The sequence below is a fragment of the Elephantulus edwardii genome, unplaced genomic scaffold (assembly GCF_000299155.1).
Source record: "Elephantulus edwardii isolate Elephantulus edwardi_28Jun2011 unplaced genomic scaffold, EleEdw1.0 scaffold00013, whole genome shotgun sequence".
Classification (NCBI taxonomy): domain Eukaryota; kingdom Metazoa; phylum Chordata; class Mammalia; order Macroscelidea; family Macroscelididae; genus Elephantulus; species Elephantulus edwardii.
Genome location: NW_006399763.1, coordinates 3,965,436 through 3,984,204, shown reverse-complemented (window position 1 = coordinate 3,984,204; position 18,769 = coordinate 3,965,436). Strand labels below are relative to the sequence as shown.

The 18,769-nt window shown below is 37.6% G+C and overlaps 1 protein-coding gene across 1 annotated transcript in view; it reads left to right on the top strand.

The window, feature by feature from the left end:
- SOBP (sine oculis binding protein homolog (Drosophila)) overlaps positions 1 to 18,769 on the top strand; it is a 213,792-nt gene that overhangs the window by 15,576 nt on the left and 179,447 nt on the right. The window contains exons 2-3 of the mRNA XM_006881232.1: positions 905 to 1,043; positions 2,991 to 3,176. Of these exons, the coding sequence (XP_006881294.1) occupies positions 905 to 1,043; positions 2,991 to 3,176 (325 nt within the window). The remainder of the gene's footprint in view (positions 1 to 904; positions 1,044 to 2,990; positions 3,177 to 18,769) is intronic.

The following is an 18,769-nucleotide window of genomic DNA, read 5'->3' as shown; positions in this document are numbered from 1 at the left end:
GGGATGGGGGAATTGTATACCAATGAAGGAATTTTTTTTTCTTCTTTTTCTTTTCAGAGAGGGGAGCAAACTGGTGGGAAGGGGTGGGCAGGGAGAAAAGTGCAGCAATTAATGAATAGAAATCTAAAATCTCTGTAAATGTGTATTAAAATTAATAAAAAAAACCAAAAAACTGTAAAAAATTATCTGGTGCTTTTATGTTATTTATCAGGAATATTCATATTGACCCTTGATTTAAAGTGAAAGAATCTGTTATCAGAGAAATTTGTAAAGCAAATGGTGCATGGATTTTTAAAGAATATTTACAAAAGGGAAAATTAAAAAAGGAGACCGTGCTGAGTGGATTTTTAAAGAATATTTGCAAAAAGGAAAATGAAAAAGGGAGACCCTTGTCTGTTTGGCTTGCTCTTTGGTAGTGGTTGACAACTGAGAAATTATTTTTCTGTTGAGATTTTGCTTTATCTGAGAGTCATGTTAAAGAGCAACATCCAAATCAAAAAGCAATTCTACCTTAAATTAATCTGAGATAGAGATTGTTTTCATTAAAAAAAATCTCGCCTATTTGTGTGTTTTACTTTTCATGTTTTCATTTAAGTGTGGGACATAGATTTTGATGAAGAATATGCTAAAATATGATTACTGATTCATAAGCAAAACTGACAAATACCTTTTTTTCTTATTATCTTTAAATTGCAAGTGTCTGAAGGCCTGTCATAATTGGATGCGTCATCCTGAGATTTAAATGCATTACAATATTTGAACGTGATTTGAAAAATGAACATGACTCCAGGGGAGATAGGAAAAGGCTGACAGGGCACAGGATAGGGCAAATTAAATTTAATTTATGCATTCTTTTCAAATAGTTATTGATTACATAAATAAGTGGGCTGTGCTTCTATTTCAGAACTTTGCAGAAAACACCATGAATGAACTCCTTGGCTGGTATGGCTATGATAAGGTTGAATTGAAAGATGGTGAAGATATTGAATTCAGGAGCTACCCTACAGATGGGGAGAGCCGGCAGCACATTTCTGTTCTCAAAGGTAATGACATTTAATGTCCCTTTGTTCATGCAAAGAAGGATTAACTATCTCAGCCTGCCAGAATTGAGTTGCTTTGGGACTCGGTTTTGTTGATTATGCCAATAGTTGATTTAAATGTACATTCCCAGTAGTGCTTTCCTATAAGTAGAATTCCACCGACTGTAAGGCATAACATAAAACAAAAATAGACACAGCTTAATCTCTTTTCAGCAATGGAAGAGCTAGAAAGAGCTATAGTCTTTAAGTGCTGTGGTCCTGCCCACTGATTCACGAATGCCTTCTAGTATTCTGAATCCTTTCATACATCATTGATTGTTGGAGACTGAGGCTTGCTGTTAGATAAAATTGTAAGTTTAGGTCAGAGCCAAAAAGAGATTCACCATTGGTTTGGTAATCTCACCCATTCCCTTCCTGTTTGGTGGGAATTCTGAAGGGAAATTTTATTTCTGTTGTGTTTGATGCTTTCTCCATGTCCCCTGCACCCACACCCTTGGATAGGCAGATGATTTACTCCTAACTTACTCCATAAACCTGGCTAAAGAGTGGAAATTTCAGACACTTGACAGAAGTGGCCAGAAGTGCCAGAGATCTGTTTTATGGGGAACGCCTGGAGTAATTGGAAGGTGTTGATAACTCATTGTGGGGGTAGAGCCAACTCATAGCTGACCCTCCGTTGAGTTTCCGAGGCTTCAAATCACATGAGAGGAGATTGACTATCTTTCTCCTGTGAAGTGCTGAAAGACTCATGAGTCTAAATTTGCATCAAAAGTTTGTCAAAGAAGAGAATATGTGAAGAAGAATCCCATTTGGAGAACTGGTGGCTTGCTGATGAGGAGTTGTGTTGCTAAATCAAAAGCATGTGGTTCAAATCCACCAGCTGCTCTGAGGGAGAAAGATGAGCAGTCTCTTCCTGTGTGATTTACTGCTTCTGAAAACCCTCTGGAGGAACAGCTATAAGTTGGGTTTGACTCGATGGTACACAACAACAATAACGATAAAAGGGAGGTAAAAATAATTGTGTGTTATTACTGAATACTTTTTGTATTCCACCGAAAATTCATGTTAGCATAAATACCCTTAAAGGTATTTTGTTCCCATTCTCTAATATAGCCCCTTTTCTTCTCACGTACCAAGCTACAAAATGCAAACGATCTGTCCTGCAGGCATTTAGAATTGAATGTTCATGACAAATTTTGAGTTAAGCTTGCTGTGAAACTGTACACATCCTGTTGTACAGAGATAGTGCCATCAATTTCACCGTAAATTAAAAATTAAAGTCAGGAGTTTATATCCTATAAACTAATAGCTCGTATATTAGTTGGCATAGGTAATCTGCTTTTCCTCTGGGGAATATGAAAGATGAAAATGCCAGAATTCGTTAGGAGAGGGGGAAAAGTTGTTTTCCATAGTTGAGGTTTTATTTTTGTTACCAGTTTATTGTTACCAGTGCCCTGTAAAACAACAGCTTTCTTTTCAGTCATCTGCTTCCTTCTTATTGGTTCATTTGATTATATTGTGACCCAGAGTCTATAATAATGTGGAACCTTGTTACAGTGCTAGAGGGCATGTTTTAGGCTTTCCCCTTGGTAGCAAGAAAGATGCCTGCTATCTATCACTTTGTTCATGGAAAAGGTTAATTGCTTCTCAGTTTTCTGTGGGATTTTACAGTGTTAAAATTCATCACCATGAGTACAACTGGGATGTTAGCTATCATAGTGAAACAAATTACAAATGAGCCTATTAGAAATTTACTGTAACAAGACTGATTACCATAAATCAGTGGATGGTCCTGTGGTATTTTGGTAAGGTATTTAAAGATTAGTAAGAAAAATATTTGTTTTGTTGCTTGGCCGTTTTACTTTAGATAAGTGGTTACGTTAAACTTTTTATTACATGTATTGGATAAATTATTTTATTGTACTGAATATGATTTTTTCCCCATTACAGAAAATTCTTTGCCAAAACCAAAATTACCTGAGGACAGTGTTATTTCACCATACAATATAAGCACAGGCTATTCAGGGCTTGCCACAGGAAATGGACTCAGTGACTCGCCTGCAGGGTCAAAGGATCATGGCAGTGTGCCTATTATTGTACCTTTAATTCCGCCACCTTTCATAAAACCACCAGCAGGTAAGTTATTACTGGGGTTTACAGTGATACTAATTTGTAGAAAGTTATTTTAACTATCTGTAAACAGTTGTTAATTTCTTGAGTTATTTATGGAATAAGGTTTATTAACAACTTTGTAGATAAATATTAGTGCATGTTACATGCACTAATATAGCATAACAGTGTTATTTTATAATGTATAACAGTTAAAGTAGTGCTGCTATATTAGGGAAATTGCTGAAGCTCCTCCTTCTTAGGTTAAAATTATAGCCACGATGTTAACTTTCAAATGACAGTGATCCTTTTCCATTGCTGACTGTAAAAAAGAAAATAATTTTTCTTCTAGAAAACCACCTTTTGAATATATAAATGTGTGAAAGAGCTTTTAAAATAAATAACATATATGATGAATGGATATCAAGGTGGGGGGAAATGATAGTTGAATTGGGTGTTGGCATAGTAAGGGCCAAGTCTTCTCTTGGATTTTCTGAGGAAAGAAATACCTGTTCCATAAATCCACTGAAGAAACAACATAGATTACCCATCTTCTTTGCAGAGTTTATTCTAATTCTTAAAAAGTTCTCTTGGAGCTAGACATATTAAAAATGGGTATCTGAATTTCATCTGTATGAAAATGTAATCAGTTCTTATATCTTTCAGAAAATGAGATAGCAGTGAATTGCCTCTAGGGAGCTGTGATGCTGTAGTCCATAGAGAGCTGTGAAGCTAATCCAAGGGTCGCGCTTCTCTAGTGGTTTAAATCTACCAACAGCTCTGTAGGAGAAAGATGAGCAATCTCCTCCTGTGCTATTTACAGCCTCCAGAAACCCACTGGAGGGTCAGCTATGACCTGGCTCCTTCTCACCAACTCAGCGGTGATAGTTGTTTGGGCTTTTTTTGGTATTAGCTGTAGACAGCAATGAGCTGAGCATATAGTATTGCAAGCTAGGCCAGAGATTCCACTCCCCCTCCCCAGAGAAAATGAGTTAAATAATTTTGTACTTGGTTTACTGAAAATACTAGAATCATGTTACAAAGCTTAATTGCTAAACTGCCTTTAAAATTTTTTTCTTAAAATTGAACAATGTTAAATACTGAGTTTCAATTACAATATTTATTATAACTTACTATAGCTAACGTTTATGTTTTCATTAGATAGTTGTTTTGTTATTTTTTTTAAAAATAGCAAACACATTTGTAGATACAAAATCCTGGGCTTATGCTGTAGATTTATTTATGTTGTGTGTGTTACTAACATTTTCCCCTCATGATTATGGTCACATTTCTTGCTTGATCTACTGTGTTTTAGCAGTAGAAGTGTCATTTTATACTGAAATCCTTAGATACGCCATTAAAGTCATTTACTTGTCAAAAAGCTCTTGTAATTGTGTTTGCCTACTAATTACTAAGGTAATTGGTATATCAAATAAAGTTTGCCTTTCATGCCTGCATTCTTTAATGGATTGTTTTGTGATTCAGAAGGGCTCAAATTTATTTCTCAAAGACTAAAGGCATGATATGCATAGGTCAGGTGGGAACCAGAGGAATGCTGTATTTTATGTACATATGGTTCATATTTGAATTTATATCCAGTGATTTAGGTGAGTGATAATGATCTAGGATATCAAACGACAGCTTTACTAAGTGAAAAGAATATGCACTTCAGATTCAAACAACTTGGGTTCAAATCCAGGCTTGGTAATATACCAGCTGTATGAATGTGGACAGGTTATGTAAGCTGTCTTCTTCTCAATTTCCCCATCTGTAAAATGGGAGTCACAGTCACATGTCATGGGGACTAGATGAGCAAATATATGTAAAGTATCTAGCATTGTGCCTGTCACAGGAGAGTCACTCAGTAAACAACCAACCTTGTGTTTTGCTTTTTCCAGTTCTTATTCTGCCATAGAGTTATCATGCACATAATTTGTGCATAAAAAGGTGTGCATCCAAATGCAAATTTGCCTGTAAGATTTATTTGAGCAAAGCAAACAGCTTTAGAAATTAGCATAGCTGAGGCTAACATGAGCTAGGCATGCCAAAAAACCTGCCCTGGAGTTTCCTGCTGAGCCAGCCATGTGGAATTCAAGCACACAGCTCCTATTTAACTCTAATTCCACATCAGATCAGGAAATAAATATGCAAAGGGACAGAGGCCAATAATTGAGCCTTGGAAGTCTGAGACAGAGGGACTCTGAGGAATTAGAAGCCAGAGTAACCAAACACCAGTGGTTTTATGCTGTCTTCCATGGAACTCTAAGACATTCATCTGTTGAAAACAAATGTTGGGAAGGACGTGTTTCATTTTCTCTGTCTGCTTTCAGCCTTGACTCTATCCCATTCTAGGGTTCTCTACAGCAAGGCAAAGATACAGAAAGTTCTCTAATAACTTATTTGCTATTAAGTTGTATGCAAAAATTTCTGGGATTGATGGGTTTTGAAGTAGTCATATTCTTTAGAGTAGTTGTTGGCAAACTTTTTTCAAAGGGCCAGATAGTTGAGTAGGCTTTGCAGTGTATACTATCTCTGTTACAACTACTGAGCTCTATTATTGTAGCAGAAAAGCAGCCACAAATACTACATTAGCAAATGGATATGGCCAATGAAATTTTCTTTACAGAAAAGGCAAAGGGCACATTTGGCCCAGGAGTCATAAGCTTGTCAATGCCTGCCCTAGAGTAAGATGAGCAAAGGTTTCATGATAATGTTGTTGTTCTTGTAGTGTACTGTGAGTTAGAACCAACTCATAGCTGACCCTCTAGTGAGTTTTGAGAGACAGTAAATCACATGGGAGGAGACTGCCTGTTTTTCTTCTGTGAAGCAGCTGGTGGATTCCAACTGGGTGCCTTTAGGTTGACAGTGTAATTCCTTACCACTTGGCCATAAGAGTAGGTTGGAGTTTCTAAGAATCAGGGTGTAGGCTTTGCCAAAGTGCTGTGTATAATACCATAAAGAAGGGGCTAGAAACAGCATAAGATTTTTATGATATGTGGTGATCACTGACATATAGTAAGTACTCCACCCAATGTTCAGTGATTAAATAAATGAGTCAATGAATAAATCATATCCAAATTCTTATTGCATAAATGTAAGAGAAGCACATATAAAATTGTTATCTACTGAGAAAATACTGATGCCTTGTCCAGATTAGTCCCAACCTGCTTGACCTTGACCCCCAGTCTTCCTGACAGCGAAAGGAGAATTCCATCACTCTTAGCTACTTATAGATAAGCCCACAAATTATTCTGAATTATCAAAAAACTTCTGTCTTTAATCATTTCAACTCTTCCTTTTACTAAGACTTTATCAGAGTTATTATTCAAACTGACCCATTGTCAGTTTTCTAGCTGTTCTGGATTAATCCTAAGGGAACAAATGAAAACTATAATGGGCAGAGGAAAGAGACCTTTCACTAATCAACACTTCAATCTTACATGTTGACAGTACAAAGCAAATGCCTGCCTTTTGGCATTGAGAAGATGTAGCATATATGTGCTCTGTGAATTGGCTATGTGAAAATTCTGATACTAATACCTTATATGAAGATCATGATAGATGATAGGTAACATCATGACAGATGGAGAAAAGACTGAAACTGTCAAAAACTTCATCTTAGATTCACAGTCAGTACCCTTGGTAGTCAGGAAACCAGGATTATTGCACTGGGAAAGTTTGCAGTTACAGACGTCTCCAACAGTTGTTGAGGAACAGTGATGTCGGTTTGAGGACTAAAGTGTGTCTGTTTTAGGTCAAGATCGTTATTATGATCACTTGCTATGCATCTGAGAGCTTGGCAGTGAATAGGATGACAGAAGATGAATTGATGCCTTGAACTATGGTGTTGGAGAAGAGTAGGGAACATCCCATGTCTTGGAGGAAGTGCAGCCAGAGTGCTCCTTGGAGGCAAAGATGGTAAAACTTCGCCTCACATTCTGTGGGAATGTTGCTAAAAGAGGCTATTCCTTGGAGAGAGACATCATGCTTGGAAAGGTGGAGGGTCCGTGCAGGAGAGGAAGGCCCTCCACCAGGTAGATTGACACAGTGACTGCCACAGTGGGCTCTAGTGTGTCAGGAAGTGTGAAAATGGCACAGGATAGAACAAGGTTCAGAGCTGTTGTTCATAGGGTCACAATGGGTTCTACTCAACTCGATGGCACCTAACAGCTAACAGTACCTCGTAAGGAAGCTCTGGTGCCTCAACCAGGTGAATTGACACAGTGACTGCTGTAGTGGGCAATGTGTCAGGAAGTGTGAGAATGGCATGGGGTTCGGACCCTATTGTTCATAGGGTCGCTATGGATTGTACTCAGTGGCACTAACAATTTTTTCTTTTTTTTAAATTTAAATTTATTATTAATTTCAGTAAAAATTTACAGAGACTTTGTATTTCCATTCATTCATTCATTGTTGCACATTTCTCCCCTCCCAACCCTCCCCTCAAAGTAAAAGGAAAATTCTTTCATTGTTTTACAAACCCTCTCCCAGGTCCAATCCACCATGTAGCCTTCGCTCTAGACTCCTACTAACAACAATTAGCAATACCTTATAAGGAAGCCTAATGGGTAAAGAAGGAGTTGTGCTGCCTACCGCAAAACAGGTGCTTTGAATACACCAGCTCCTCTGTGGAAGAAAGACAGGGAATCTTCTCCTGTGCCATTTAAAACTTCTGAAACTACTGGAGGTTCACCTGTGAGTAAGCTGGATGGCAATGAGTTGAGTAGTATGAGTTTGACTATCTTATATTAAAACCCATTAGTATTTATTATGTAATTTGAGCTTTACAACAACTTTGGGAAAGAAATTGTTAGAATAAAGAAGTGAAGCTTAAATGGATCAAGTGGCTATCTCAAGGACACATGAATGGTTCTTGCTTAGACCAGTACAAGGTCTTTTGATTCCTAATTTAATATTCTTTTCTCATATTTTCTTCTTGCTGTTGAAAAAATATATAGCAAAATAAATGGCAGTCCAGCAATTTCTGTATGTGTAGGTCACTGACATTGATTTCACTCTTAAAGGTTGTATAACCTCTCTTATCTTCCTTTTTGGAATCGTTCTTCTTCCATTAACATAAACTTAGTGCACTCTGAGTGTCCTTCCTGTCTAATCTGTTGTCAATTTGATGCCATTAAACATTCCTTACTAGTTAAGCTAAAGGATTGGTTCTCAGAAGCCTTCAGGGGATATTTTTTATTTAAGGTTTGAAGATCATTTCAGGGCCAAAGTTTTACCTCTTCCTCTTTTAAATGTTGTTGTATGTCATCAGTTTGCTTCCCGCCTGTAGGGACTGACAGAGTAGAATGGCTTGAGAGTGTTTCTTAGGGTGCAGTCTTCATGGAGCAGACAACCAGCTCTTTTCTTCTCTGGAGCTGCTGGTGGATTCAAACAGCAGACTTTTGGGTAGCCGCTGCGTACTTTGCCAAGTACCACAGGCCTCCTTCTTTTTAATAAAGGGCTCTTCTTCCCTTTAATAAAGTCCCTTTATCCAGAATATTCTTAAAAACTTCTCTAGACTGCATCACAGTGAGGGTGTCTACTAAAATACTTTCAGAGCCTCAGTGACAAGAGATAAAACTTATTTGTGCAGAAGGTTATTTTATTATTTTATACAACAAACAATATTTGTTACAAAGCAAAAAAGAGTTTCCACCTGTATTTTTTCCTATAGTTGATATTGTGGCTAGTTGGCTGGTATGTTTTAATTTTTTTTTCTTTTTAAAAATTGTATTTTGTATAGTCTTTCCATTCACACTTTTATAATCAATCATATACATAGTTCTATTCATGTACACATTTTTTCTTAATTTTTTAAATTTATTATTGCACATTTTCTTCCCCTAGAAGGCTATCTTTTTTAAAGTCCACGTCCTTTGGTAGGACCCACAAGCTTTTTTTTAACCCATAGGATTTGTGGTTCTGTGAACCTAGACAAGTTGGTAGGGGTAAAACTCCAGCTTGGTTTTAAGTGCCTGCCATCATGAGGCAAGTTGCTTCTCCTCTGAGGTACAGAGGGCTCCATCTGGTCCGGCACTGGCTCCCAAGGGTGTGTTTCATGTGCTTGGGCTGATTTACCACTGGACCCTATCCAGGTCTTGGCAGACAGTGGGCCCAGTGGACCGCTCCTGACTGGGGACATGGTAATATCAGATTCTCTTGAATTTCCACTCTTTTGTTGCACAGCTGCACACAGGAGTGTGGGTGTAGTTCACTTCTTGCCTTAGGGAACTGCTCTTTAGGCTCTGCCTCTACTCCTCTCCAGAGTAGGGGAACTCCCTGGATTTTGATAACCACCCTTAATATTGACCTTGCTTTGGCCTCATATGTTACTGTCCATCTGTGGAAGCTAAGCCTCCCTTCCCTTCTCAGAGACAGGACCTGGCTCTTGGTGTTGGTTTTGTGACATCACAGCTGTTACTATGGTAATAGACTTGGTATAAACACAGGATAATAGCTTTGCTTTTTTTCAATGGGTTGTTTTTTTTTTTTTAATCCCCAAGCAAAAGAAAAGAATCACCATGCTGCTTAAGTAAGGATCACAAACTTTTCTGCACATGCCTGCAAGCGTTTTTGCTATATAAGGTAGCCCTTTATAACCCCAAATAATTATAACTGGTATTGGAGACTCATGGAAAAGACTGGCCAGCTTTTTCTTTTAATGTGAACATGTCTTTAGCCCCTTCATTTGAATTAATGTGAAAATATACTTGACTAATTAAACAAAATCATATCAAGAGCATGGTCTAAATTGGCAGAAAATATATTGCCAAGAATTTTCAAAGATAACACAGGTTAATTGTATTTTAACCTTTCTGTGATACTTCTCATATTAGAGCTATTAATATGGGCTCAACCCTTTGTGAATTCAGTGAAGACTAAAGAATACAGGACTTGGATACAGATTTTAAGAACTGAAACTGAATCTCCATTAAAGAACTTATCCCTGCCTAAACAAACATTCCAAATGACACACACACACACACACACACACACACACACACACACAAAACAAAACATTTACCATCACCCTTAACAGAAAATCAAAAACCCCTAAGCAATGATTTTCCCTCCTTGCTTTTCTTGGTAAATGTCAGTCTCTATTAATTTGTCAATTTTAGTTATTTAGAATAATGTGGTATTTTATTCTTTTGTGTCTGACACATATATATGTATGTATATTTATATATTTATACACACATATACTCAGCACAATGATTTGATGATTCATCCATGTTGTAGCAGTATCAAGACTTAATTTCTTTCTATAGCTGAGTTATAGGTCATTGTAGGTATAAGCCACAGGTTCATAAAGAATTTTAAATCCTAATCTTCTGAAGTTAGTGTTATTTGCTGCCGAGTCACTTTGACTCATAGTTACCCTATGTACAACCCTGAACTCTGCTCTATCTTGAGCCAACCTCATTGTCTTTGACACACCTACACCGATTACCCCAGTCACTGAGTCAATCCATCTCATAGAGGGTCTTCCTCCCTTGTGCTGCTCCCCACCCTCCCAAGCATGATGACCACTTCAGGGACTGGTCCCTCCTTGCAGTATACCCAAAATAAATCAGATGGAGCTTCAGAATCTTTGCTTCCAAGTAGCAGCATGGTTTCACCCTTTCCAGGATGAACCCGTTTGTTCTCCTAGCAGTTAAAGATCTCATAATTACTTTTTTTTCAATGCAATTGTACATCCAACTTCATTGAATTGATCTCAGCCCTGTAAGTGATGGGTTGGGCACTCCACTATCTCCTCACTTTGTGGATCTCTAGCTAAAGTAACTGAGCAAGAAGGTGGCATAGTTGGTATTCAAATCAGAATTTTTTTTTTCTCCTGGGGAGAAAAGATCTGGTGATCTGTTCTTGCAAATAACCAGAAAACACTTTGAAGAAATTCTACTCTTTCCATAGAGTTACTATGTTGTTGTTGTTGTCGTGTGCTGTCAAGTCAAACCGACCCATAGCTGACCTTCCAGTGGGTTTTAAGAAGCAGTTAGTTGCACAGGAGACGATTGCTCATCCTTCTTTCAACAGAGCAGCTGATGAATTTGAACTGGGTGCCTTTGAGATTGCAGCACAGCTTTTTACCACTAGGCCATCTAAGCTCCCTTACAGGGTTCCTATGAGTTAAAAACTGACTAAACACACACAGAAAAACAAAAAAACAAAAAACTGACTAAACAATAAGATTATTAACAATAGTTTCAGGCTTTTTCAACCACAGTATGTTTTTTCTCATCAATTAAAAAATCAACAAAACTATTAATTTAGTTGTTTTTATTCAAAAGGAAAAGATGAAATGCAGCAGCTTTTTCTAGGTAAACTTCCACTGATCTCTGCTACAGAAGACGTTGTATATCTAGTAACTGATATTTTAGATCTGAGTCTTTGACAGGTTTTCCCAGAGGCTTAAAACTTGCCTGCTTTGAATTCAGAGTCCTTTTCAATTTTTGCATACTTGAAAAGAAAATATTAAAAAAGGAGGAAATATACTTTCACTGCATTTATATGTCAGTTTTGGACAAAATGTCTTTTGCCTTAAATGATAAGTGATCTTATACATGTTCCCCATCCACATGGCACACATGAGTTTGCTTGAAGAAGTTGAGATCAGTCCATTAAATTTGCTTTATGTGGTATGTGCAGAAACAGCATGCCTTTATTTGAAAACAGTGACCATTTCCTCTGCTCTAATACTCTTTTTGCTATCAGAGAGCTTTCCAAACTCACGTTAAGTCATGGTCATGGAAATATGATATTGAAATTCTTAAGGGGTTATAAGAACTAGACTCTAAGGAATCATTAAGTTAACTTAGAATATGGAGACTTCGTGTAATCTGCTAAGCTCTATGTAGATAGCTGAGTAACCCATAGTTAATAAGCATATTACATTTTGGCTCTTATAGTTTGTCCATGGCATGAAACTTGAAGGGAAGTGGGAATCAGAATGTGGTTTGTATTATGATTATTATTTATTTTATCTGTTGTACAATATTTTTGGGGCTTGCATATAAAGTGTGTAACACAAACAGCCATTGAAAAAAAACAGGATTTAATAGAAATTGCTTTGCCATTTATTTACTTGCCCAACTTTAAAAATATTATTATGAAATAAAATTACTTAGACTTAATGGGATTTGGTTGACTTATTATTTATGTACCAGATATATTTCTCAAAAAAAGGAAGAAACTCAGTGAACCCTCAGTTTTCCAAATCATACAGGACAAAAAGAGAAGAAATGATGATATCAAATAACATGAACATGTGTAGTTAATTACACAATAATGGAGTCTCATCACAGTATTTTTTGGACACTCAGTATAAGCACTGTCCTTCCATTCTCATAAGCATGAAATTCCTCTCCAAGGACTGTCCCACCTTGCAACATGTCCAAAGTATGTCAGAACAAAGCTTTAGAATCTTTGCCTCCAAGGAGCAGCCTGGTCTCACCCTCTCTAGGACGGACCTGTTTGTTCTCCTAGCCGTCCATGGTATATTCAATAGTCTCCTCCAGGGTGGAGGAACTGTCCAAAAGAGGAAGACCCTCGGTGAAGTGGATTGATGTAGTGATTGGGGTACTGGGGGTAGATGTATCAGAGACAGTAAGATTAGCACAGGATAGTGCAGGGTTTAGGGCTATTGTACATGAGTCTCAGGTGACTCCAGGGCACATAACAAGTATAAGCACTGAGTGTAGACACCATACAAAGTATTGAGCATTGGGTTAAATGAAACCTAATTTTAGTTCAACAACAACTATTTAGATGCTATCATTGGCATCATTAGTATCTTCATTTACAGGTGAGGAAAGGTAGACTGAAAAATGAGAAAAGTTAAGCAATTTGCTTGAGGTCAGCGATGCAATAAATAGTAGAGCTGTTATTTGAACCTGGGCATTATGTATTTTTTTAAAATTATTTCATTCATTTTAATGAACATTTACAGAGATTTTGGATTTCTATTCATTCACTGTTGCACTTTTCTCCCTGCCCACCCCTCTCCCCCCAGTTCGCTCCTCTCTTTGAAAAGTAAAATTCTTTCATTGGTATACAATCCCCCTGCACCCCTCCCCCTCCACCACCCCGAGTACACTCCACTATGCAACCTTAATTCTGTACTTTTTAAAAAATTTTATTAATTTTAATGAACATTTACAGAGATTTTGGGTTTCCATTCATTCATTGTTGATCTAATTCTGGACTCTTGTCATAACCATAATACCCTATCATATATTACTTTTAAATTATTTTCTCCCTCATCTGTTTCAATGCAGTATACATAATATATCCAATTTTTCTCAGTCTTATCCCAACTCTGATGTCAGTCCCACTCTACAACAGTGGCACATGCAGTGTTTGTCCTTTTGTGACTGAGATATTTCACTCAGCATAATGTCCTCTGGATCACCCATTTTGAATAATATTGCATAAGTTCCTTGTTTTTCAATACAGCGTAGTATTCCATTGTGTGAATATACCACAGCTTCTCTCTCCATTGTTGATGGGCACTTGGGTTGTTTCCAACTCCTTGCTATTGTGAACAAAGCCACGATAAACATGTGTGTGCATATATCTGCTTAGATGGCAGTTTTGGTCTCTATAGGGTATATTCTCAGTATTGGAATTGCTGGGTCAAATGGTATCTCTATTTGCAACTTTTTGAGAAAGCGCCACACCACTTACCATGGTGGTTGCGCCAGCATTATGTATTCTTAACCCACATTCCTAACTACTAGATTATCCAAAATACTGAGTCTTTCAGTCAATTAAGTATTTATTTCTTTTCTTTTTAAAATTAATTTAGTTTGTTTATTTTTCATTTCAATGAACATCTACAGAGATTTTGGAATTCCATTCATTCAATGTTGCACCCTTCTCCCCGCACCCCCCCCCCCGTTTGCTCCTCTCCCTGAAAAGCAAAAGAAAAACTCCCTCATTGGTACATAAGTATTTATTTCATATTCCTTATATTGTGCTAAGTAATACAAATGTGTCGCCATCCCTGGCCATCAAGAATCTACAGTATGATTGAATCATAATCTGAATATCATTCTAATTTGATTTTTAATTTATGGAATAATTTTAACTGCACCTAGAGGGTACATAGAGAACAAAAGGGCAGTTAATTGAAGTAGTAGGAAGTCTGCAGACAGGTAGTCAAGGACTGGTGTGCTTGTAAGCCAAGGAAAAATAGTACCTAAAACATAATATGGCTTAGAAGATAATAATTTGTAATTCAAAGTGATAGGAAAAGATCCAAATGAAGCCTGGATATGTTATATACTCTGCTTGGGCCCTGTGCTATCTCCCTTTCTTCAGTGGAGAGTTCTTGAGTATGTTATATCAAATTTCAGTATGTTCAACCATCCATGATAAAACAAATGGGTTGCATGATTTTAATGTTGTTATAAGGGGGTTATTGCTGTTATGTGCTGTCAAGTTGCTTGCAACTCATAGTGACCCTATCTATGTACAACAGCCCTGAAATCTGCTCTATCCTATTACAACTTTATTGTTTCCAACACACCTACCTTCATTACTGCAGTCACTCTATCAATCCATCTAGTCTATGGTCTCCCTCTCCTTCGCCGCCCCTCCACTCTTCCAAGCATGATGTCCCTCTCCCAGGACCAGTCTCTCCTTGCAACATGCCCAAAGTATGTCAGACGAAGCCTCAGAATCCTTGCCTCTAAGGAGCAGGCTGGCTTCACTCTCTCTAGGATAAACCTGTTTGTTCCTGACAATCCATGGTATATTCAACATTTTTCTTTAGCATCACAGCTCAAAGGAATCAGTTCTCTTTCTATCATCCCTAGTCATTGTCCATCTCTCTGATGAATAGTAAGCAATTGCAAAGACTATGGCCTGGATCAGGTACACCTTAGGCTCCAGACTGATATTTTTGTTCTTCAGTACTCTGGAGAGGTCTCTGATAGCAGATTTTCACAATACAGTTCATCTTTTACTTTCCTGGCTGCTGGTACCAAGAGTATTGATTGTGGAGCCAAGCAAACTAATTCTGTTAACAATCTCAATCTCTTCACCATCCCTCATGATGCTGCCAGTTAGCCCAGTGGTGAGATTCTTTGTTTTCTTGATGTTGACCTTCAATTCATATTGAAGGCTGCAGTCCTTGATCTTTTCAGCAAGCACTTTAGGTCCTCCTCAGTTTCAGCAAGCTGTGTTGATGAATCTTCCTCCAATCCTGATGCCACATGGCTCCTCATACAGCCTAGCCTCCTGGATCATCTATTCTGCATATAGATTGAAATAGTATGGAATCAGAATACATCCCTGGCTGACACCCTTCCCAATTTTGAACCATGTAGTGTCTCCTTGCTCTGTCCTGATGACCACCTCCTGGTCCAAGTATAGGTTTCATATAAGCACAATCAAGTGTTCTGGGATTCCCATCCTTTTCAGAGTCAACCAGTTGGTTAAGATCTACACAGTTTTGAAATGAGTTCAGGAACTAGAAGACTTGAGTCATAGTTCCAGCTCTGCTGTTACCCAATTATATAATTGTGGGTAAATCACTTAGCTTCTCTGAGCCTCAGTTTCCTCATCTATAACTGATGTATTTAGATTAGGTGAGCTATCATTTCCCTTCATTTGTTACATTCTGATTCTGTATGATTAATTACCTACTTGGTTTTATGATTTGGAAGTTTGCATTTTACTATGTCTTAATATGTATTTGTTAACTGATTGAACATTCCCAAGTAGTCTTATGTACAAATGTAGTTATAGCAGCCAAAGGTCTGATAGAAAGTTTGTGCTATCTGGACAACTTTTCATGACTATTAGTTTTTATTGTGTATAAGTTGAATGACTTGGAATAATAGATACCAATATCCGTCTGTATGTCATCTTACTTGGTTCCACAATCAACGCCCTTGGTACCAGCAGTCAGAAGATCAGGAGATGCATTGGATTGGGCACATCCATTGTCAGGGACCTCTCTGAAGTAGTGAGGAGAAATGATGTTAGTTTGAAGACTAAGGTGTGCCTGAGGTAGGCCACGGTGTTTTCAGTCACTTGTCATGTTGCTGAGAGCTGTATTTGTCAAGGACCTCTTAAAAGTAGTGAGAAGAAATGATGTTAGTTTGAAGACTAAGGCGTGCCTGAGTCACGTCATGGTGTTTTCAATCACTTGCCATGCTTTTGAGCGCTGGATTTGTCAAGGACCTCTCCAAAGAACTGAGGAGCAATGATATTAGTTTTAAGACTAAGGTGCACCTGAGTCAAACCATGGTCTTTTCAATCACTTGCTATGTTGCTGAGAGCTGGACAGTGAGTGAGGATGGCAAAATAATTGATACCTTTGAGCTGTGGAATTGGGCAAGAGTACTGAATATCCCATGGGCTGTCAAAAGAACACGTATGTATTGGAGAAAGTCCTGCCAGAATGCTCCTTGGAAACAAGGATGGCAAAGTTTTCATCTCACATCTTGTGGAGATGTTTGCTAGGAGAGATTATTCCTTGGAAATTATATCATGCTTGAAAAGGTGGAGGGTCATCTAAAGAAAAAAAAATTCTCAATCAGTTGGTGAGCTCAAGTGTGTCAGAGCTGATGAAGATGGCACAGGATAGACAAGATTTTAGAACTGTTGTTCATAGGATCACTATGAGACATACTTGACTTAACAAGCACTTAACAACATGCTTATTTTGTCCACATTTGGTGCCATTCCTCTTTTCCATTATAAAAACAAGACAAAGAAAAGCAAAACAAAAACCAAACCTAAATTGTGGGGTTTTTTCCCCTATCACCCTTCATGGTAACCACCTATGAACATTGGTCTCTCTATGTTGAGTCTTGAGTTATTACAAAAGAGAGATCCTATATATCTTTATATATTTGACTTAGTTCATATAGCATTGTGCCCTTCAGGACCATTTATGCTATGTTTTATGGACTCATCATTGTTGTTTATGTTTTTTTTTTATTTTAGTCGAGATTTTATTGTTAAGTTTATAACAAACGTGGATTTGTGTTCATTCATTGTTGCACTTTTCCTCCCTGCCCACCTTCCTTCCAGTTTATTTTTTCTTTAGAAAAAAAGTTCTTTCATTGTTATACAATTCCTCCCACAGACCAATTTACTATGCAGTCCTTATTCTGGACTCATGTCACACCAATAATACCTAATTCTATATTCTTTTTATACAGTTCTCTCCCTTGTCCATTTCAATGCCATGCACATTATTTATTCCCTCTTTTCTTAGTTTCCCCCAAACTCCCTTTTAGTCCAGTTTTAAAACAGTGGCATTATGTAGTATTTGTCTTTTTGTGACTGAGATATTTCACTCAGTATAATGTCCTCCATGGTCTCCTATTTTGCATAATATTTCATGAATTCTTTGTTTCTCAGTGCTGCATGATATTCCATTGTGTGAATATACCGCAACTTCTCTGTCCATTCTTTTGTTGATGGGCACTTGGGTTGTTTCCAGCTCTTCGCAATTGTGAACAAAGTAGCAATAAACATGAGTGTGCATATATCTGCTTGGATGACAGTTCTGGTGTTTTTAAGGTATATTCCCAGTAGTGGAGTTGCTGGTTCAAATGGTATTTCTATTTGCAACTTTTTGAGAAAGTACCATACTGTCTTCCAGAGTAATTGCACCATTTTACACTCCCACCAACAGTGAATAAGGGTTCCATTTTCTCCACAACCTTGCCAGCATTTGTTGTTTGTGGCTCTGTTTAATTTTGCTATTCTTATTGGAGTGAGATGATATCTCCTAGTTGTTTGCATCTCTCTTAGAGCTAGGGATTTTGAAAACTTCTTGATGTGTTTGTTCACCATCTAAATGTCTTCTTGGTGAAGTGTCTGTTCTTATCCTGTGCCCATTTTTCAGTTGAGTTTTTTTGCCATTATCTTGTTGTGGTGCTCTAGTACTATAAATTCTAGATATAAGTCCCTTATCAGACATGTCATTACCAAATATTTTTCCCCAGTCTGTGGTTTCCCTTTTTACCCTGTTGGAGAGGTTTTTGGATATGCATAGATATTTGATTCTAAGAAGGTCCCATTCATCTATTTTCTCCTCTCCTGTTTGTAGGTTTTTAGGATGTTTGGAAGCCTGTTCATGTTGCGGATTAGTGCTTCTAGGGTTTTTCCAAGCTTTTCTCTAATGAAGTTTAGTATTCCATTGTATGTGTGTATGTATGCACCACCTTTTGCTTATGTATTCATTTATTGATGGGCACTTTGGTTATTTTCGTTCATTTGCTATTATGAATAAGAGAGCAATATAGCATAGGTATACACATATATCTGTTAGTTCATTGTTTTTAGATAAATAGGAAAACCCTCAATGAGATGGATTGCCATAGTGACTACACTGGCGAGCTCTACTATGTCTGGTATGTTCGGAATGGCACAGGATAGGGTAGGATTCAGATCCATTGCTCTTAGGGTCACTGTGAATCATAGTCAACTCGACAGCACTTAATAACAAGAATAAAAGTGAGACTACTGTTTTCCATAGTGGTGGTTTTCTTTTACAGTTCCACAAGCAATGGAAAAGGGTTCCAATCTCCTCATATCCTCACCAACATTTATTATTGTCTCTTTAAAAGAATCAACATTATTTTATCTGGGGT